The 24,028-nt window shown below is 34.5% G+C and overlaps 1 protein-coding gene across 1 annotated transcript; it reads right to left on the reverse strand.

Annotated features, from left to right (window-relative positions):
• Positions 1 to 13,530: 13,530 nt before the first annotated feature.
• LOC129915478 (uncharacterized) lies at positions 13,531 to 15,953 on the reverse strand. Its single transcript, XM_055995029.1, has 3 exons — positions 14,384 to 15,953; positions 14,250 to 14,315; positions 13,531 to 13,545 (listed from the first exon to the last, which is right to left on the reverse strand). The coding sequence occupies exon 1, from the start codon at positions 15,723 to 15,725 to the stop codon at positions 14,385 to 14,387; it is 1,341 nt and encodes a 446-aa protein (XP_055851004.1). The 5' UTR covers positions 15,726 to 15,953; the 3' UTR covers positions 13,531 to 13,545; positions 14,250 to 14,315; position 14,384.
• Positions 15,954 to 24,028: the final 8,075 nt, after the last annotated feature.

The following is a 24,028-nucleotide window of genomic DNA, read 5'->3' on the forward strand; positions in this document are numbered from 1 at the left end:
CCAACTTTTTTTATAGACTTTTTTGTACTTGGTTCTTATCCCAAAAGCAAACTTTTTGCCAAGTTTTATGAGTGTAACAATTTTTTTTTTAAATGTCTATTTTACCTGTACATAGAAGAATTCCCTATTGAAAAGTGTTGGAGAGGTTCCAGATGTGCGAATTATATTGCAACTTTGGACAGATATAGGCTTTATACAGGGTGTCCCGGAATAAAATAAGGATATTTTAGGGGGTGATTCTTGGGAATTTGCTAAAAAAAATTTGTAGCTAAATCTACGGAATTTAAAAATTTCTAGAACGACCGACTTCAAGTACAATCGTTCCACGACTCGACAAATGGTTGAAAAAGTACATACCGTGAAAGCGTTTAGCTATGATTACACGGTCAACGAAATCGGTCAACGCGTTGACTCTCTGACGTAAAAATGACGTCACAATCTGTCCCAAGAGTGTCACGTTGTGTGATCGTCAACGAAAACTGTTGTCATTGCGTTGACGTGTACGATGACACTCGCGTTGACACACATTTTTGGGTCAACGCATTGACTATTTTCGATGACCGTGTAATCTCTCTGTCAATGCCATTGGGACGCGTTGATAGGGTTTTATTACTGGGTGTCACGCAATGACCCTGTCCCAGCGTTGACGCGGCAGAACTTAATACCGTGTCATCGTTTTAGAATGACATTGTTTTTTGTATAGAAATGTGATGAAAGTTGGATTGGGAAAATTTTTTGTAGGACGATTATTGGAATGGTGTACCGTTTTGGAGGGAGGGGGGTTCTCATTTCATCTTTTTGTTTTTTTTTTTTTACAAAAAAAACTTTTTGGTATAGCTATGGCATCCATGTTGGATGCAAAAATTTTTTTTTTATAAAAAACCAAAAACCATTTGTATATTCTAAGCTACATTTTAAGACCATAACCATTAACATTGGGTGCGGCGCGGCGTCCCTATGCTATAAGCGTCTGAAGGTGGCCATGTTGATTTTTTTTTTTTGGATTTTTTTTAAATCAAATGTCAAAACATTTTTTTTTTTTTCTAACTTTTCGACACAAATTTAGAAATTTTAAATTTGTATTCGTTCAACAATCTTACCAGAATTCATTTAAGACTTTTATCTTAAAAGTGCATTGCGTATATCTCGAAATAATTACATTTCAATGCAACAATGTCAAACATATTTCCGTTTAATTTTTCTATGAGAGCTTTCAAATCTCATTTTCTCCGCTTTTTTTTACAAAATATTTTTGGAAAATTTAAATTTTTGCTTTGTGTCAAACAGTGTGATCAACAGTTTTGCGAGTCAACGCGTTGACACTGCTAAGTAAACGTCACGTTGACACACCTGCGCGTCAACGTAATTTAGGACAACATTGACGCAATAGTGTCAATCGTGTGATAGTCAATGTTTTATGCATTGACACTGTGAACGTTGACGGTGAGATGACAGAGAGAATATGGATTTTTTCTTGACGTCAGAGAGTCAACGCGTTGACCGATTTCGTTGACCGTGTAATCATAGCTTTTCAGTTTCCTCTATGCAACTCCCACAGATCGGAATTAAATGAGTTGATTGCAACATCCGAAGAATTGGGAAATGGGTCAGAAAGTAGAAATGAGGAACTTAGTGCTGTCCTCTTAAAATTTTAGAAAAAAAAAAGGTAGATGATAAGGCGGAATCTTGAGGAACGCCAGAAACCAACATATGACTGAACGTAATTTAAAATTTTTCGATCTTCAAGATATTTCAGAATCTTACCATATACCAAAGTTTCCATTACCTTAGAAAGTATGAAGGCTATGTGTAGTTGGTAGATTGTAGATAGTAGATAGGGAATAGGCTGAACAAAAGCTAACGCAATGTTTTAGCCCATGTTGAAGAACATCTCTTTAAAACAGTAGGAGATATTAAATTTGTAACTGCTACAGCGGATCTTTTAAGGACGAGATCTCTAAGAACAGCGAGAGCAAAAGAAAATTTTGGATCTGAGTTAGCAATAAATTGTGCTGTAAAACTTAGCTTTTTGCAAAGAGCTTACTATTTGAGTATCATTGATGGTGCGAAGGCCAGATTTTTATGGAAGACGACGAAATTCCTTCCTTTATGGTTTTGGTAGCAGTTTTGTGACGAATTTTTAGCATTAGAGTTTCAAAAAAAAAAAAAAATATTGCTTAGATATTTTATGGTTTCGTCTCCTTTCTTTTAAGAGGTGATCGACTGCCTAATCAATGGAGAAGGTTAATACGAGAATCTGTGACAATAATCATTCCGAAATCACATTCTTGGGTCCTCTGCTCTTTGTTTTGCAGTCCTTGAATTTTTAACTTTTAATATTTAGGACATTGATCCTAAAAAGCCAGAAAAAACAGCCAGAAAACTCAGCTATTTTCTGAAATTAAAAAGTCCCTAAATCCCAAATCCCAAATGCAAAATCAAAAAACCCCACCACGCAGTTAGCATTAAAAAAAAAATTAATTTAAACAAAATTTCATTAAATTTAAATTTTATTTTACTTTAATCGATTTTACACAAAAAACAAACTTTACAAATTCAAGAAAATATATTGGTAGGGATTAACCATTTACAAAATTCAAAAAATAATTTTAGCCTTGAGTACCAGCTCGAAGCTTTTAAAACGATTCATCAGAATCTTAAACTTTCTGCAACACTTCAAATGCAATATCTCCACTTTCTACACATTCGCTATACATTGCATTACCAGCAGCTTCACATATTTGACTTGCAGCAAAAATTCCCTGAACTGCAGCTAATCCACCAGCTTCAAGTGCCAAAATAGCAGTATCTTCAGCAAGCTTCAATTCTTCATAAGCTGCTACTCTACCATTTTCAATTTGAAGAACAGCGGGAATAAGTTCATCTGCTGCTGCCTTACCGCAGATTTCTCCAGCAACTCCCACTCCTAAATATGCTTCAGCCGATCCACTGTATATTTTATCTTGAGCTTCTTTGATTCCCTTGCGTAATGAAACAATTGCAGCTGGAGCATCTTTCAAAGCTAACTTGCCAGCCTCTTCAAATGCCTTCTTGGCCACTGACATTGCATCGGCAGTCTCTAAAATTGTCGATGTCAAACCCTTAGCCAAGATATTAGATGCATCGATTGCTGATTGCTTTTTCAACCCTGCCAAAGACAATTTCAGACCAGCCTTGAGCTTTGAAATGGCTTCTAGAGCTGCAGGATTGTTGGTAGTTTTGTTTGTGTTTAAACTTTCAATAATTCCAGGTATAAGACTGCCCTTGTTGATAATTTTCTTAGATACAGCATTTTGCATAGCATCAAATGCAGAGGCGGCAGCTGAATTCAAATGTGAAAGAACTGTTAACGAACCTGCTGCCAACGATTCTTTAGCCGCTCTAAAACCTTCATCTCTTGCTCGACCACCTGCCTTCAATCCAAAACTTGCCATTTGGGAAGCCATTTCCATGATTTCGATAGCTGTGGTTCCAGCTCTTTGGGTAGAAACAATTGCGTTTGTCAATCCTTTGATTGCTCCACCTCCAACTTTTGTCAAGGCACTACCTAAGGCGTCTTGAACTGGAACACCGGCAATAAGGACCATTTGCTCATCAGCACCCATTGCTGATTCAATCATTTGAGCTGCAGCATTTGGATCGGAAGTCATGTTCTGGGCAGCATCAATTGCATCGTATGCTTCCTGTCCCAATGCTACTACAAGTCTGACTGCTGTTAGAATACCTTCCAAAACTGTTTCCACTATGGAAGCGGGAACTCCTGCAGCAATGCTTGCTACTGCAGTTTGTCGAATAGCTTCGATACTTACCTTTGCTGCCAAGCTTTCTGCATCTTTACTTTTCATAATAATGGCATCTTCAATGTCTTGGAACTTCTTGCTGGTTAAAAATTTTTCAACATTCGCTGATTGGATCAATTCAGGTGTCAAGTTTGCTTTTGACACTTGAACGATGCCAAACAAGACAACGACTACAAACAAAAATCCACACTGGGAAACTTTCATTTTGAAAAACTTATTTAGACTATTAAATTACAAAACCAAAAGCACTGTTTAGCAGGGCTTGGATAGAACTAATGATACTTGAATAAATTTTGGTCTTATATAAGCCTGGAGCTAAGCGCCATAAAGTCTCATTGGCAAATATTTTGTTTACTTAGTTTTTTTTGTTTTTCAAAAATATTTTACAGTTGAGCATTTTTGATGTGACAGTCAATTTATCTTAACATTGTCAATATTGTTCTAACAATACGGTAAACAAAGCTGGTAATGTTTTTGTGGGTTTGAAATTCCAAGACTCAAGCATTAGCATAGTAACAAAGGTCGAATAAAGGTAAAAGAATAGAATCGAACGGTAACGCTTTCGTGCTTCTCATATTTTCAAACTGGCCTTAAACACATATTTGTTCCTGTCATCTTTGACATCCAAACATACACCCTATAGCAGGTGTTTTGAGAATAAAATGATTAATGGTTGTTTTTCAAAACGTGCAAAAAAAATTCCACACGCAACAAAATAAGTGCAAAAGTTCATAACTTCACTCACCCAATCACGTGGAAAATTTTTCAAATTTAAATTAAATTTAAAAATTAGCTGTGGATTTACTCGCTTTTCACCATAAAAACATTTAAAAAGCGGAGTATAAAATCCTTAAACCAGGCAGAAAGGAGCAGAGATGAGTATTTACTTCATATGTAGCAGATCTACTTCATTAATTTATTTTGATGTATCTGCTACGTAGCAACCTATTTCTACTTCGTTTAACAAATTTTTTCTAACGAACAAAATTTCATTTAAGATGTGTCATCTTGTTTCATTTTTTGTTAAGAATGCATTGTTAGTGCTCTTTAGGCACTGCAAGAATTTCACATCATATACATCCAAATCAAAGACCCATCCAAGATATCAATTTTATTTTATGTCACCGCCCAGATCCACATAATGGCTGTGGGTCCGGTCATGCATTTTGCATAAAATAAATCAGACATCGGCTTTTAAAAAACAATCTTAGGTTATTATATGGCAGATGGCACATCTTTGCTCATGGAACTAAGACCAAGTCAATGAAAATAATTTTGTAATAAAAAACACTTTATAATTTGAAATTAAAAATCATTATAGCAATCACGGGGATGGCTTTTTGAGAAAAAAAATCATATTTGTTATTTACGAGTGATGCGCTTTCAAGCCATGCAGGTCTCATTTAAATCGGTGCTGGTTTTTTTTTTTTTTTAATATATTTATTTTTGGGCATTCTCCTTTGTTTTATATGTATATTTTTTTTTCATTATCTGCTACATATTTTCCAAATCTACTTCGTTTTTTTGGGCAGTATGTTTCACTTTTCGGGCTTAGCATTCTCATCCCTGGAAAGGAGATGGCACATTTTTTTATGGAGCTTGGGCCCAGTGTGTTTACTAACGAAATTGGTATCAAATGAAAGGTGACGGTAAGCACATTATGTGGGTAAAATATTTTCAAATTCGTTGGTGGGCTTTTGGAAATATTTAAGTTTGAAGTTTCGGATTTCACAATCAAGATTTCAGCTAATTTTTTGAACAATTAATCGTAGAATGCGTAATAATGGGTGTACAGAAATAATATTGGTATCAAATGAAAGGTATTTCTCTTGTCTATAAATCTGTATCAAAAGTTTTTTTCTTTGTTAAAAAAAAAATAATACATACATATTAGGTATTTACTTCTCAAAAGGTGATTTTTTTAAGCGAGGCCTTTGGCACATCGAAATAACAAAATATTCAGTGGTGACATGCACTTTTTTTTTGGAATTTTTGGATAGCTTAATGTGTTACTTTTAATTCTATATATAAAATAGTTCTAAAAAACCTTATATAATGAGCAAAATACACAAAAACGCGCTGAAATATGCCTATTAAATAATAAGAATAGAAACTATAGTTCAGTCAATGGGGAAAAATCTGGAAAAAGCTATGACGTCACCTAAGTTTGAATGCAGTATTGAAGAGGGGTTTATCCCAAGTACAAATCTTAGATTGCGTATTGTTTGGTCTTGTGGGGCGACCGCCATTTCGAAAAACGCATTTGTCTCAATATCTCGAGAAAGACTAGTCGGACAGAAAACTAGAAAGGACTTTTTAGATTGGAAATTAATTAATCCTTCTTTTTCTAGGACATCATTTTTCTCTAGGAGTTATACTTTCAGAGTAAGAGAACCGCAAAGTATCTCATTCTCAGTAATTCCACACTTAACTCTAAGGGTTGTTTAAAATATTTAAAATATAAAAAAACACACAATTTGCAGTACTGTAACTCTGAAATTATAACTCCTAGACAGTGCCGGATTAGCCTCAAGGCAAACTAGGCAGCTGCCTAGGGGCCCCACTTCAGCTGGGGGCCCCTCGCCCCGACTACGAACAAACAAAATTTCTTGGAGTTGTACCTTCAATAAAAAACAGCATTACATTTGTATTTGTAAAAATAAGAAAAAAGAAGAATAAAAAAACGTTTGCAAATCATTAAACATTAGCCCCGTTCCATTGGAGGTGGTAGTTTACTCATGAGTTGATCTAGTACTATAATTACCACATGATCTTCTACTTCTATCACTGATCTTCTATTTTTTTTTTTTTTTTTTTATAATGAGCGCGCACTAAAGGGGTTTTGGGTACCCTTAATATACATGAATTATGACTCCCATCCCATCCTGAAGGGCCCAACCCAGCGATGCCAGATTGAGGGATTTTTTCCTGTTTTTTTCCGGTATTTTTGATTAGGGAAAAATGGAAAATCAACCCAGAACAGTCAGCTCAAAATATATCACGTTTTAATACCAAGACAAATACTGGTCTATTCGAATATCGAACCAGAGTTTAGTAACGAGATGGTGCCATTAAAGCTCTTCATGTTGCAATCAGATAATATGTCAGAAAAATCTGAGATTGTGCATGCAGAGAAGTTAGAAGTTAATATAGGCACCGTTACAAATATATTCATAATGAATTACCCCAAATAAAAACATAACTTCGAAAACAGCCAAAATGACGTTTTTTGGCATTTTCTAACGGTATTTAAAAACGGATGCCAATAAAAAAATTTTGACTTCAGATTCGAGTTCAACACATCCAACACTACTAGGAAAGTATATATATTTTGGTTCTTGTGGCAAAAACCTTGTTGACCAGTGTTATCAATTAAAAAAAAAAACTAAACCACCCACACGCGTTTTGAACTCGTTTTGGATGCGTTTTGGACGCGTTTCGGACGCGTTTCAGATGTGTTTTCCCAGCAAACGCAGAACTACAGAAAAAACCGGTGAAATATGTACGTAAAAGAAGTACTTCTTTTCCACTGAAAAAAGATAGGAGCTCGGGAAAAAACTCAGTTATATACTTTCTGTATATAAGAATACGTGAAGCAGCTATCTCTTTCTTGCATGCAAGATGAAATAAATTTCCACTCCATTAATAGTACAGACAAATGTACTTCAAAAGTACATCAGCGAAGCACTTCTGGAAGTGGTCCTGATGTACATTTTCCAGTACTTTTTTACCTACAGAAAAAGCACTGAAACTTGTACTTTTAAAGTACTTATTTGGAGCACTTTCATGGGTTTATATCCGTACTGCTAAAATCCATATTTTAATTTCATCTGAAAATAAAAAAATCTTCAAAACAAACAAACAATTCTTTTAAACTATTATTTAATATTTTATTGGAAAAACACAAAATAGTTTTTTTTTTTTGAAAACAAAATACATAAAAAAAGATCATTGGGCACGTGACTGTGGCCTGGCCAGTTGAAAAAAATGAAAAAGAAAAAAATACTCTGCGTCTACAGTCTGCACTTTGGTGGTAGTTTTTGTATCTTGTTTTGATTTTTTTTTCTAAATGCTCAAGGCTGAAGCTGCTGTAAACTCAGTCAATGATGTCTGGAATTGATCGCCACTAAAAGACAGAAAAATCAAAAACTTTATTATTTATCAATTTTATAATCAGCATACCTTTATTTTCCAAATCAATTGGTGGTTGTTTTTGTATCATTTTTGTATTACTTTTTTTTCTAAATGCACAAGGCTGAGGCTGTGCATTTTGATGGTGGAAATAAATTTTTGTGGCGTGCCGAAGAATTTGTGTGGTAGATATTGTTTAGAGAAAATAGTTTTCACAAATAACAAATAGCGTTTCGGACGCGTTTCAGATGTGTTTTGCAAGCGTTTCGGACGCGTTTCAGACGCGTTTTGGAAGCGTTTCGGACGCGTTTTGGACGCGTTTCGGACGCGTTTCAGACGCGTTTTGGACGCGTTTCGGACCCGTTTCAGACGCGTTTTGGACGCGTTTCAGTTGCGTTTTGTACGCGTTTCAGATGCGTTTTGGGCGCGTTTCAGATGCGTTTTGGACGCGTTTCAGACGCGTTTTGGACGCGTTTCAGACGCGTTTTGGACGCGTTTCAGATGCGTTTTGGACGCGTTTCAGACGCGTTTTGGACGCGTTTCGGACTCGTTTCAGACAAGTTTCAGACGCGTTTCGGACGCGTTTTGGACGCGTTTTGGACCCGTTTCAGACGCGTTTTGGACGCGTTTCAGGCGCGTTTTGGACGCGTTTCGGATGCGTTTCAGACGCGTTTTGGACGCATTTTGGACGTGTTTCAGACGCGTTTTGGACGCGTTTCAGACGCGTTTTGGACGCGTTTCAGAAGCGTTTTAGACGCGTTTCGGTCGCGATTCACACGCGTTTTGGACGCGTTTCAGATGCGTTTTGGACGCGTTTCAGATGCGTTTTGGGCGCGTTTCAGATGCGTTTTGGACGCGTTTCAGACGTGTTCCAGACTCGTTTCAGACGCGTTTTGGACGCGTTTCAGACGCGTTTTGGACGCGTTTCAGACGCGTTTTGGACGCGTTTCAGATGCGTTTTGGACGCGTTTCAGATGCGTTTTGGAAGCGTTTCAGATGCGTTTTGGACGCGTTTCAAACGCGTTTTGGACGCGTTTCATACGCGTTTTGGACGCGTTTCAGACGCGTTTTGGACGCGTTTCAGACTAGTGATGGATAGTTCCGGAGCCAAATAGTTCCTGGAACTAGTTCCGAGTGAGGAACTAGTTCCCCAAAATTTATTTAAACAGTTCCATCGTTCAGACACAGCCACACACAAAAGAAAGAAAGAAGAAGAGGAACAAGAAACAAAACGAATATATATCTCTGTCTCTGTTTGAAATACACAATACACACACGCATGTAATAGAATTCTCATCCAAAGCCAACAAACATGGATGGGAACGAGTTGAGCGCCAAAAATTCACAAACCAAAACCACAACTACTTTCTTATGAATCATGCTCAAGGACATGGAACTACATTAATAGTTCCAGTTCCAGGATCAGGAAAAAATATTCAAATTCATACTATTTCTTATTTTGATGCATTTTATTGAAAAAAAAAAACTTAAATTCTAGATAGTTCCGCGGAACTAGTTCCAGGAACTAGTAGGTAGATTAAGTTTGTGTCAACCGACATACGTTTTTCTGGCCGCTTTAAAAGGTAGATTAAGTTTGTTTCAACTGACATAAGTTTTTCTGGCCGCTTTAAACGGCCATCAGGAAAAAATATTCAATATCATACTATTTCTTTTTTTGATGCATTTTCCTGAAAAAAAAACTAAAATTCTAGATAGTTCCGCGGAACTAGTTCCATGAACTTGTTCCGACCGAAAAAAGAACCGTTCCATGTTCGTTCCGGCTTTGGAACTGTTTTGCGGATCTCTGTTTTGAGTAATTTGCCTTGTCTATAATAATAATAAAATCAAAATTGAAACTTTTTCGTATGATTTCTCTTTCGAGTTTTATAATGAAACCGTAATGCCGACTTATAACGAGTCGATTTTCGCCGTGCGGCGAAGCTTTTTGGCGTAAAGTGACAATCCCCATACTAGAGTCCTAGTCGACTTAAGCCGTGAGACATATCATGTGGTTAAAATCGACTCGTGAAAAGTCGGGATAGGTATACCTACTTATACCTTTTGAATCTAATATATTTTCTTATCGTTAATAAAAATTATCTGTGAACCATCAAGTTGCTTAAATTTTTTTGTTGAGATATCACTACAATTCTTATTATAGTTATTTCAAAACTTTTAGTTTACATTTATAAAATGACATGATAGGACACCAGATTATATCCGATTAGTCTCTAGTAAGTTACCTGCACAAATTTCTAACCTAACTTAAAAATAGCTTATGATATTGAAAAAGCATCGGAAAAGGGCCCAAGAATTATTTTGCCTAGAGGCCATGACATGGTTAATCCGGCACTGCTCCTAGAGAAAAATGATGTCCTAGTTGGACACTTAGTGGCAATGTCCTACCTTAAATTAACCTTCAAATGTCCGTATTTCAAAAGATGCCCTACCTAAAAAAAAACCATACCTACCTTAAAAAAGACTTAAGGATTCTGGAATTTTTTATTTTTGTATTATTTTTCTTTGCCTAATAAATTTATTTATCACCCGAAAAAATTATTTTGAGTGGTCTTAGCCTTAAATGAAGCCCCTAGACAGACCCGAAAACCATGCTTTCCGAACCTACCACAGTACGAAAACGAAAACTTTAAAAACGTTTTTCTCGAAACGCGTTTTTATCCGCGCCGTTCAACGTAACTCAAAAACTAATGAAGCTATCCACTTGAAATAGATTGCAAATTACATGTTAATTCATGGACCATTGCGTGAACCTTTTTTTTTATTAATTTGTTTATTAAAAACATTGTGTTTTTTTTTTTTTTTGTATCTTATTTTTATTTTACAATTGTTTTTACTAAATTTAGGTTCATGCAATGCGTATAAATATATTTTATTGGAAAAAAATGTCTTTTTTTATTATAAATAATTTTCTGGACCTTCGCATTGGAGGGCGCAAACTCGAGGAGTCAACTTTAAAAAGCTGTAGAGCCCCCATTTTGTTTTTTTTTTTTTACTTCAAAAAAATTGTATCAATACTTCATAATGTCATTAATGTCATATACTTTTCCAAATTTCAATAAATGCTTTCAGTTTTCCAAAAAAAATTATTTAAAAAGCTGTCGTCCAGAGGGATGTCCCCCCCATTAATTTGAAAGATACCGTAGTTTGAAAAAATTTATATTTTGAATGTAGGGAACTTTTAAAATAAGACCATAACACCATAATACGAATTTTTGAAGCTAGGGCGTTTTTGAAGTTAGATATTTTTCGAGGAAGGAAAATGTCATATGCATCACATAGGTATGTATTTTCAAAACTGCCCTACTTTCAAAAATATAATTTGATTCAATGAGATTGAATAAGAATTAACCATAAAAGTTCCAACTTGTTTCATAAACCCTGAGACGTTCTTTATGACCAATATAACTAAAATTCATCTTTTTTTTTAACTGAAAAGGAGCTTTAACGTCACCGTATGTATACTATAAAAAATGAGTTAATATTTTTCTTAACCGGATTGTTCGTTTTGAAGATATCGATAATAAAAAAAAAAGTTATTGTTTTATTTTTTAACATTGCCGTTTGAACTCTAGCTGCTATCAAAAGTCCAGAGAGGCTGTCGTCAATGGGACATGATTAAATAGCAGGGGTCGAATAACGGCATAAGATTACGATCATACGTTAACTTTTTGACTATTGCTCTCTCTCTCTCTCTCTCTCTATTTAATCAGAAGAAAAAGATAGAGACATAAGGCGTCAATACGTTAACGTACTTATGCCGTAATTCGACCCCAAGCCTGCCGTCTTAACTCAAATTAACGTAGGTATCTGCATTTTCTGTACTTAGTATCTTTTTTACTGTAGGGTTTTGAAAAATTAACTGAAAATATTATAAAATCCACATTCTACGAACTTACAAACAACTTTCAAAAAGCTTTAAATACTTAAGAAACAGCACTATCACTATGCACATTCACAGATTATAACTTTTTGAGGATTTTTTTTTTTGTTGAATTTATAACAAATATATATAAAATGAAATTTAGCAACAATTTTGTTAATAGTTTTTCATATTTTTAACCAAAAGAGGTTTAATGGGGGTCATTTTTGGGCAAAAGTTCGACAACTCAGAAGGTGAAAAATTGTAACGTATTCTTGTAGAGAAGTTTAATACAAGCATTTTTTACTTCCAGAGAGGGGCAATTTTCAAAAAAATTACCTAAAATAAAGAAAAATAATATTTAAAAACTATGGAAATGATGGGTATTTTCGATAACTTTGGCATTAACAGTGCCACTAACAAAAACGGTCTTTGAAATTTAACACATAGAGTTAGTTGGAAGCTTTAAGTGCCTAAAAAACAAAAATTAGATACCCCTGTAAGTATTATGCTAGCACTGGTGGTGCAGGGAATTTAATTTTAGATTAAGACACCCAAACATCAATTTCGAAAATTATTTTTAGAAAACAAGATTAATAACCTGTTAATGGCTAAAAAAAATCCACACAAAAAACGTTTCAAATCAACATTACAATCCTTATAATTTTGTTTTTGATTCTTTCTATAGTAGTTATTTTTCTGGAAGGCTAGTTCGAAAATGAAAAAAAAATATAGGTATGGGTGTCGCAGCTATGCGCAGCCACTTAAAATGCAAAAGGAAAGTTAATATATCAAGCTTTAAAATTAATATGGATTCTCAATGGAATAATGCGGAATAATTATAAATTATCTCCATTTAATGTAAAAAATAACCCAAAATTCACGATTTTTCAATGTTTAAGCAAAATAGCAAAGTATTGAACATCATTATGAAATGAGATTTTACTTAAATTGATATGCTCCTGTATTATATTTAATAAAAATCAAACAAAATTTTCAATAAAAAATTAAAATACACTTAAAAAACCATAGTAACCAAAGCACCTTTAAACCTCAATTTTACATCAAAAAATCACAAATTCCAGCTTTAAGATCAGTTATTTTTTGTTTGCATTATCTCCACCCAAAAATTTAATCACATTTACTTAGTACAAGGTATTAGCTTCACAAAAAACCGGCTTTTGCATAGATTCTTGCAAGTGATTTTTTTAATTAAATTTTTCTTCTTTAAAAACTTTTATTTTTACTCGGGTATTCACCATTTTGGTTTTGCCGATAGCATTGTTATAAACCCTTTGCAACATCATCCGAAGAGGGCTGACAGTTACAAGTACTGATAACGAAAAAAAAAGACATTGGAACAGCAAAAAAAGGGAACTGGAACAGGTAAATGTATTGTAGGTCTCCAGGGAGATTGAGCTGGATCAGTATTCAGGAATATTTGGGCCTAGAGCTATACTAGGAACAATCAGAATACCAAAAAAAAAAAACTGCAAAACTGATTTTTTAAAAATTTTTGTTTGAAAAATAAAATCACGTAGGTTTTAAAATTGTTGCATTCCAATGTTTACTTTTTCAAAACCACTACATAATTTCTCAAGTTTATTGTCTCAAAACGATGTCATTGAATACAGAAATTGCTTAGTAAAAATGTTGTTGTAATTTGTTTTATTAATAGAGAAAAACGCTGTGAAGAATTCGTCCTTCAATTAAAACCACATCCAATGTTGTTGTCTGGAAATGACTTTTGTCACCATCTTCCGGTCAAGATAACCAATTCTACCAATTGAATCGTTTTTTTCAGAAACGACATAAGTCCATGAGCATAAACTTTTCAGGAGCAACAAAAAACTGTTTTTTACTTAAAATTCCACAACACTTCAAATTTAGAGTATGCCGAGTTATAATCTAGCCTAAGATGCATTTAGAAACCTTTAAAATATAAACTTTTTTTTAGGTCTTTGCGGGTTTTTAAGCCTTTAAAGTCGGTGGACTTATGTCGTTTCTGAAATAAACGAAATTTTTGTGGTAAAACTTTTGTTTTTATTTAGCTATAGTTTTTGAACCCTACTTTCGATTTTAATAAATTAAATAGCAGTAGATAGAGTAAATCTTTACCTTTTTATAGATATATAACAAAAGGGGGTGAGTGTCAAGATTGCTGCCAAAATAACTTAAAACTGGTAAAAAGTCATGTATTTAACAGTCAAAAATGTTGTCACCGGGTGAAAATTTTCCATATATTTTGAACCCTTTTCTTTCAGTTTTCGTATTTTGGGGGGTCTGACATACTTAATTTTTTTTAGAAGATGAATAACTATACATAAATGAGAAATTTCCAAAAAAAAAATTTTGGAAAAATCGGACTTATGCTGTTTCTGAAATAAACGATTCAATTGTAGTTTAAAAATATAATGTGAAAAAGCAAATATACAAACCCAAAAACCTCCATGACTACAACCCATTTGGAATATTAAATACAGACAACACCTCACAAAACATTTCTTAAAAAAAATTATTTTATTAGTTAGTTTTTAAATTAGTTAATTGATAAAATAAATAATGCGTTTACATTAAATCAAACCGGGATGCTTTGTAACAGCTTTCAAAATCTCCAAAGCAACCTTTTCAGCATTGGCTATCCTTGTGTACAATTCAATTTCTACAGCTTCTAATGCATCAACTGCGGCAGCTAAACCTGATTCAAGTGCATCACCACCCGCAATCAAAGCCATATTGGTCAATTTTCTAGTCGCTTCAATTCCACCAGTTCCATCGATACGACTATTTTCTATATCTTCAATAGCTTGTGAGAAAACTTTCTTCTGACCAAGTAAATGACCAGCAGCACCAAATGCTTGATACCCTTGCACACTGCCATCAATACAACCTTGTCTAGCTGCATCAAAACCTTCATTAGCAATACTTATTGCTTTTTTAGGATCGGTATGAATCAAATCGCTAGCATCTTTAATGCCCTTTAATGCGGAACCGATTCCCATAGCAGAACTTTCAATATCACCTAGAATACCTTCTCTTATTGCACTTAGAATTTTTCCAGAAACACCTTCCATCAAGGCTTTAAGAATGTTCAAGTCGATATCTTCTATGACAGCTAAGGTCTCAGCATCTCTCACAACAGCTTTAGCTCGGGCACTTATCGCATCACCTGTAGCATCAACTTCTTGAACTTTCCCATTGGCAACATCGGCAAGATAAGCCATAACCCTTTTTGTAGCTCTAACAAAGTCTTGATTTAAAGCATTACAACCTGCTAATATAGCATTATGAGCAGCTTTTATCGATTGGCTACGTGACCGTTTATTTGACTTTAACCCATGAGTTGCTAAAGATTCAGCAGCATCAATGCCATCGAATATTGCAGTTCCAGAATCTTGAAGAGGATCTAAAGATTTTTTGATTTTTGGTTTTGATACGCCTGGAGCAATTACTCCAGCCGCTCCCATTGCATGCAAAACTGGTACGCCAGCATGGAAAATTTCATCTTTGATTTTACGTAATCCGCTATTGATGTCACTTATGGCTTCTTCGGGGTCATTAAAGTGCTTGTCGTTACCATTATATTTGTCAATCAAGTCAAATGCATCATCACCACTTTCGGCAATAAGTTTAATGGTTAGAATGAGTCCGTCTAACAGCACATCGACTGCTTCAGGATGTGCTCCAGCAGCCTTATAAAATGCTGCAATGTCTTCAATTTTTTTTATTGCAGCTTGACCAAGTTGAATAACGATATTACTAGCTCCACCTATGGAAGCTTTTTTATCAAAATCATCGAGATCTGCTTGATATCTTGGATCGATAGCCTCAATAAGTGGAGATGCAGTCGAGTTTTTAATGAAAAATAGAAAAATTGACACAGCAATCAATACGAAATATTTTGAAAGTTCCATTTTTTTTTCAGCAAAAGATCTGAACTTCAAACTTTAGCTAGACGATAGGCAAGTTGTTTTGTTTTCTTTGTATACTGACTGATTGACAAGTAACTGATATTTCGACTCTTATATAGGCTTCCGACACCAAGGTAATAAGGTCTATTTTTTGTTGATTTTCGAATTGGAATATATGCTAATTCAAATATTAGACTCCAAAAGGTGAAAAACATATTTGTGTCATGTTGACTTCTTGGATGTAGCAAACTGATAACGGCTGAAAAAACAAGATAAAATTTACTCAAATGAATGTGTCAAAATATCATTAGTCATTCTTGAATAACAAACTATTGCAAAATATAATTTATAAATGTCAATATGTTGAGTGGAGGATCAATAAACGGCTGTATAAACCAACGATTGTTTGTAGAACTGGTTAGCAACTACGTAGGAGAAAGAAAAAAAAAATTTAGCAAGTGTTGCCACATTCCATATTTGGAAATCCCCGAAATTCGACTTGTTTACTGGGTAGACAGTAATCCACCCCTAAACATTCCTGGTCCAAACCTATTTTTTTAAAGTCTCAAATACTGTCAAGGGACTGATAAATGAACCTTGCCGAAAACGTATTTAGCTCTGCCAGAAGACTTTTACTTGCAAACAATCGTTTGGTCTTTAATTTCAACCCTCAGGTCCCTCTTAGAAATCTTCTTACTTCCCGATTTGTGTTTCTGGCGATCTTGTCAAATGTATAAAATGTCTTCCGAAACTATATCTTGAGAAAAGCATTTAGACTACGGGTTGTTTATATTTTGATAAGCGCTACCAAAAGTTCCTCACTTTTTTAAAGTACGTCTCACTTTAAAGTCGGATAGAAAAAGTCCCTACCAAGATACTCAATTAAGTAGCCTTAGCAAGAAGTTCTTCAGACAAATAGTCGAGAGTTTTGCATCGATGCGATTAATGATGCTGTATAGCATCTTTCCTGGCTTGCACATGTTGGACGAATAAACATGAAATATTTACCTAACCTCTGATAAAATGATCAAGTTGAAGGTTATACCCAACGACTTAAGGTGCGTACCTAATTGGAGATGGCTACCTGGATATCGAGTTGTAAAGAAAGGCCACTAGCTAAAAAATAAAATATGTACAAATTTTGGCAGTGGTGGTGAAAATTTTTCGAATAAAGTGTTCGATACTCAACTAGGGGCCACTTATCAGTAGTATCAGCTGTTTAACTTAACAAGCTGTTAGCCCCAAGACCCTATTTTCTGACAAAAGCTAAGCACCTTTGTAACCCTATAAAAATATCGGATCAGATTTTTTGTGGTCACTATGGCTGAAGCAACTTTCTCAATAAGCGACTGGCAACTGGAAACTGGCTAAGTGTATGGAAAACTTTGGTTATAATATTCAATTCTTCAGAATCACTAATAATTCAGTGAAAAATTGCAGCCCCTGAATGTGATTCTTTCTGCATTCTGGTTCCGTATTTTATCTACTACTACGCCAGCTCTGACGTCATACATACACTGTTTTCAAGACAATGGAAAATTTTATTAACTACGTCAAGGGCCAGCACCCCCAAAGACAAATACTAACTGCTTTTTGGGTTTTTTTTTTTTTTTTGAGCCAAAAATACCATTCCTTATATAAAACCTAACAGCTGAGCAAATTTAAAAAAATTTCTAACTTTGTTATTTCAGCCACACATGCCTACACTTTTGGTTATTTAAATCAATTAATCAAATACAAATTTTATTTACTGAAAACAAGTAAGACAAAAATAACAACAAAAGGATTGCAACCGTTCTTAAAGTATAAATACTTGGTACTTAGCCTTTCAATCGATCAGTTGACTTTGAAATTTTGATTGTGGTTTAAATACTTTTCTATCAAGTTTAAACCCTTAAAATAATGGGTTATTCGAAATATTTTCTGCTTGTGGCAGTACTTGGTGTTCTAGCCAAACAATCCACAGCCGCTGGTTTAATTGGTAAAGCTGTGCCAGCCATTGGCAGTGCTGTTCCAGCAATTGGCAAAGTTGTCCCAGCCATTGGCAGTGCTGTTCCCGCACTTGCCAGTTCTGTGAGCCAAAAGTTCTTAGATGCAAAGAAAAATTTTGCACTCAAGCAAGAACTTCTTGGTGATGACAATTTGGTAACAACATTGGCCAATAACGCTGTAGCCGAACTCGAAGAATTTGAAAAATATCATTCTAGACCTGGACCATTGGGAGAATCTATTAAAACATTGAAAGATGGCTTCGAACATACAATCAAATTAGTTGGTGTTGCATTGCACGAAGCCTTCGCATTAGTCGATGGAATACTGCAACAAACCATTGCCGACAAAAGAGCTGCACTAAATAAACTCGAAGAGGGAATCGATAATGTCAAATATCTTATTTATCACTCTGGGTGTCCAGTTCATTTAGCTTTGGGAGCTTCTAGAGTTGGATTGAACATTACTGATAGCAAAAATATGAAGGCAGCCGCTAACCAAATTCAACTTACCGGAACTGGCCTATTCAAAATTATCGACGCAATTGATACCCTTGTTCGGGAAGGTCTGAAAAGTGACGTTAAAAGTGTAACGGACAAATGCTTGGCTGCTGCTCATAAAGCTATTAAGGCAGCTGCCGTTCTATGCAATACCAACATGGTTAAAGGTGCTGAAATCGCAATGAATTATCTGTCAAGTTCTCAATTGTCGGATATTGCAACACCTGATGCCATTGAATCGGTTCTTCATGATAAAGTTAGAGAAATAGCTGCTGCTGATAAGGACACCAAGAAAGCTTTGGATGCTCTTAATAATGAATTTGACACTGCCATTGGCTTGGGTATTAGTGCTCCCATTCTCAACGAAATTAGAGATGGACTTGATGAGTATATTGATTATTCTGCATTGTGTGTTGCTGTTTGCAATGAAGCTATGGCTAAGGCTGAGGAGTTGGCAAAAACTGATAAGGAAGCAGCTATTCAATTAATTGATGAAATGTTCGAAATTGCTAAACAATTTTTAATTGATGGCAGTATCAAGGGATACATTGTTATTGGATCAGCTGGTAAAAAAGCTGGATTACTTGATGCATTCGAAGATGCTATCCATTTTGTTGAGATGAGTCGTGTTGAGGGAAGTAAGGGAATCGACAGTGCCGCAACTGTTGCTAAGGAGGCCATCATTGCTGGTGACGCAGCAATGGACTTTGGTTTTGATGCAGCACGTGCAATGATTGATGCTAATGAATCTGTTCTATTTGGTCAGGCTCATGAATGCATTGATGTTGTGTTTGATGCAATGAAACCTGGAGCAGTGCACACACATGCAGCACATCCTTAAATACGTTATTTTAGTTTTTGAAATTGTTTCGAAATAAAATTTGTAATTTTTGTTTAGAATTTTTTGTTGTATTCTTTGGAAAAAAATAAAATAAAATATAACGTAAATGAAAATTGAAAAAAAAGCGCTTTGATAATCTCTTTAGCATTTTTAGTCTCAAGTTTGATATCATCGATTGAATATTGTGCACCTTTAACCATAGGTTTTGCGCAAAAAGGTTGCTAGTAGTCGCTTAAAAAATTAAAAGTTTGCTATGCTATGCTTCACGCACTTTTCCGGTAAGTATCACAAGCTGCTTTGATTAATATCGCGTATTCTAAAAATCAGTATCACAGCATGTCCAGATAAGTATCAAAGGTTTCTTTGGAATATATCACAGATTGCCTCAGAAAGTATTACAAGTTTATTTTCTTGATGTATCAAGTTGACGTGTTAAGTATCACAATTTATTCTGGGAAGTATAACGGATAACACTGGTAGTTATTATGGGTTATCCTGATAAGTATCACGGGTTTCTCTGGTAATGAATAATGGTAAATATTACGGATTTTTCTGTTATCACGGGTTGATCTAGTAAATGTTTGAATTTCCCCAAGAGTATCACGGATTGGCCTTAAGTATCACAGATTGCCCTGATCAGTATCATGGCTTGACATGTTACTTCAGTAAGTATCACAAGTTTTCCCGGTATATATCTGGTTAACCTGACAAGGTGATAAGTATCACAGGCTTCCCTGTAATGTATAATAGATTACCCTGGGAGGTGTCATTGGTTGTCTTGAAAAGTATCACAAGTTGACCTAGAACCTATCACAGGTTATCCCTTATAGTTATTGTTACTATTACGTTTGGAAAGGTAAATATCACAAACTATCCTGGTAAAAATTTACTTGGTACGTATCACAGGAATCATGGTCTTAGTGGTCAAGATTTCTCTGACCATACCTCAATCCGTGAGCTCCTGACTTGAGAACAGCATTCCTTAAGTGCACAAAACTACATAGAAATAAGAGAAAAAATAATAAGGCATCATTAAAAAAAGACTTTATTATATTTTTAAAAATATTAACTATTGAAAATTCCAAAAAAACTTTTATAAAACTTCTTCACTTATTGTTACCAAAAGTGAATATAACACAAATATTACAGCTGAAACAGATTTTTGGATAGCTTTCAGCCCATGTTCTGCTATTTCTCCACCAATTCTTAATCCGGTGTACGCCAACTTTTCCGCTGTGTCAATATTCGCTAACGCTGATGTTATACCCGATCGAACTTTAATAGTAGCCGATATAATTTTTCTAATCTTTTGATTTCCAACCATTTTTCCAGCTTCATCAAGTCTTTGACAAGTTATATTGCCAGCTGTAATAATACCCATTTTTAAAGCTTTAAATCCTACTTCAAACGCTGCCAGAGATATTTCTGGTTCAGTTGTTGAAAGATTTGCAGTTATAGAAATAGCTTTTGAAACTGTTGCTTCTCCAGCTGCAACAGCTAAGATTCCTGAATTGAGACTTTCTTTAATTTTGATAATAGCATTTAAAACTGGCCCGGGTTTAAGAGATTTAATAGCACGTTCAGAATTTAATATAATTGCGTCTCTGGCAGCTATAGCTTCTTTACTGAAAGGTGATGTCAAGTTCAGAGCTGGTATTTCATTTTCGGTGATATTTTCTGAAAGTCCTTTAAATGCAGATCTCCCAGCAAGGATTAGACTTACATATACCACTTCAAAGCCAGTTTTGGTAACTTCTTGAGCAGCATCAAGCCCCTTCCCTCCTGCAGCTATATTGGTTTTAAATCCATTAATTGACAATGACTCTCCAGCTCTAAGACAATCAATCACATAGGTTCCACCTTGTTCAGCAAGATCTAATCCTGATTTTATTCCATTTCTTGCAATTTCTTTCGATATTCCTGCTGCAGCATTGAATGAGTAATAAACTGGATATTCAATTGCATAAATGATGAGTTGTTGAGCAGTTTTCAAACCTTCTTGAATATCTTTAATAGCTGCTTTGGGGTTATTACAATATTTATCTGTAGCACTAACAAACGCCCTATTTGCTGCTTCGGAAGAACTTGCAATTAAATTTATTGCAGCTTCTAATCCGTCTTTTATTGCATTGACTGCTTTTGGAAAACCACCATTTTTAATACTCAAAGATGCCTCTTTAAGAATTTCTTCAAGTGCTGCTTCCCGATTTGATTTTCCTTTGAATTGAAGTGAAGACAATCCATCATCTCTATTCACTGAAAGTAAAAATGATTCTTCAGTAGCCTCTAATCTAATGATCAAAAAACTCAAGATTGAAACTGTTATCAGCAAGTATGTGCTTGGCAATGCCATGCTTGAACCCGATGTACTTTGCGAATTATTTTTCAACAAAAATTATCTTTGTCTTTTATACTTTTTAAAAATTTTATAAAAAAATTAAATATTTTTATAATATTTATCTTCTGGATTCATGATAAGTAGATAAAAGATAAAAAAAAAAAAGATCACAGTGTCAAGGCTAAATGTGATTTATTTTCATAAGAAAAAAGTATAATCGTTCATACGTTATCATCATAATGAAAGAATATTTGTAAATAATCTTAGATTTGAGGTGTCAAAAGCATCCGCAACAGAAAATTGCGTTTTAATCTCTCAAGAAGGTTGTTGGTCGTAAAATTTCGCGAAGCTTGTTCTATGACAGGAACCACAACATTTTTTAAGAATGTTTACTTTGTCATCGGTTCCAACGCTCGTCTTCAATGACACTCCTTCTGATTGTTTTGTTAAGAAATCTAACCTTTTTGTGAGCCAGTTCCCTGCCAATTTTTGAAAAACACCTACTTTTAGGGGTATTTTTGGGTGGGTTCTTATTTTTAGCATTTTTCATAGCGTTTAAAAATTTTAAAACTAATAGAACGTATAGTCTTATGCATGTGCAAAAAATTAGTATTCTTAAATGATTTTTGTCCGAATAACGGGAAAAACAAGTTCTTTTGTCCCAAGTTTTTTGACCGTTTTTAATCGTTTTTTTATTTTTATAGATAATAGGAAGGACTATATATTTGTACAAAATTTTAATCAAATTCGTATTCACAATTTTGAGATAACGGTAAAATAAAGTTCTACCTTTCAACAGGTTATAACTTTTGATCTAGACCATATCAAAATTTGATTTTCCTTTATTGAGCATTCTAATAATATTACCTTTCATTTAATATATCACACATAACGGTACCTTAACTACAAGTTACAGAATTTTAAATTAAAAAACTTGAGTAATACCTCAAAACACCTGTAGAGATCTGTTGATCATGATGGGCCAACAGTGTGAGAAGTACCGTAATCTCAGGTTGAACTTTCGACATGGTTGGCTTTAAAAATTCTTACTTTTTTTTATAGGCATCGTAGAAATATGATTGAAACGTCATCGTCATATGAAACTTGAAATAATAAGCTTTCACATGATATAAAATTTATTGCAGGTCGTCATAGAAGAAAATTGATTTAATAGTGTGAGAAGATAAAAATATATGTATGATATTTTTGCTTTTTTTTATGAAAATCGACTGAGTTCAAAAAATTCTAGCCCTTTTTTAGATGTCATATAGACATGATCGGCATAAATATTTTGAGCTGGAAAAATTAGCTTCCAGATGGTATAAAATTTATTATAGGTTGTGATACAAAAAAATGAATTTAAATTGTAAAAATCTAAGTATGGCTTTATTCTGTAGAAAAATTGATAAGCTTTTCATTGGTGTAATTTTTCTCTAACCTTTTCATATAAAAAATGTATTATTTTTTAGTTTTTTTTTTTTTTTGTAAAATATGATTGGATTTAAAAAGTTATTCCGTTTTTTCCGGACACAACCTGTAAAATTATCGTCCGTAAGCTGACTTTTTTGTATTCTAAAACCACTTTTTTGTATTCTAAAAACACATTTTATGGAACATTGTCACTTGAATGGACAAAAACTAACCAGCTATAAGCTCGCTTAATGGTTGATTTAGTTAAAAAAAAAGTATTCAAAATTCAAACTCGTTAAAATTAAAGACTTTCGATGATTAATTGCATTTTATTTGTTATTTATAACATTTCAAAGTGTGATTCAGAACATTAGACCAGTTATATTGAAATAAAATGCTGTACTACTGCTTACAAATAAACACAATTAATATAATTTGTTTTTAACGATACCTAAGACTATAAAAAGAAGATGCAAAATGACAAATTGCCATTAGATCAAAAGTTGACCTCAGAGTTGCTAGTACTTATATTTGAATATGAGTTTGAGCTGTTCAAGGTGTGTTTTACTTACTGCAGTGGTTTTCGTCATTCAGCAATCAAATGCAACTTTTACTCCTGAAAATGGAGGATACCAATATATTCGTGGTACAGAGAGATCGGAAAATAAACGAGTTAGTGATACCCTGGAAAAAATCAATCTTAACTCTAAAACAAGTGAGAAAGCTGAATCTTTTCTAGCTGATGCTGCACTTCTTCTTCAAAGTGGTTACACAAATGCTACTAAACTTGTTGCAGCAGCTGAAAAAAGAACAATTGATGGAATTTTAGCAGCTGAAAAAGAAATTTCACAACTTACAGCTGCCAAACAAACTATTCAGCAAGGACTGGAAGAATCCGGAAAATTACTCTTCAATGCCGGTGTATCAGTGTTTCAGTCACTTGGAGAAGCATTAGCACTTACCAACGATGGATCAAGGAACGGTCTTGAAGAAGCGAGTAAAATAATACAAAAAGTTGGATACGGAGCATTGAGAGTTATTGAGGCAACTGCAAAGCTAACCGAACAGGGTATCAATGCTGGAGGAGACATAGCAAAGCAGGGTCTCAATGCTGCCCGTGAATCTATTGAAGCTGCTTATACAGGTCTCTATACCGCACTTCAGATGGCCCATCAACAAGCAACCAAAGCAATTATAGAAGCCCAGAGAAATTCTGTAATAGCAAAAG

Source organism: Episyrphus balteatus, chromosome 3, assembly GCF_945859705.1.
Source record: "Episyrphus balteatus chromosome 3, idEpiBalt1.1, whole genome shotgun sequence".
NCBI classification, from domain to species: domain Eukaryota; kingdom Metazoa; phylum Arthropoda; class Insecta; order Diptera; family Syrphidae; genus Episyrphus; species Episyrphus balteatus.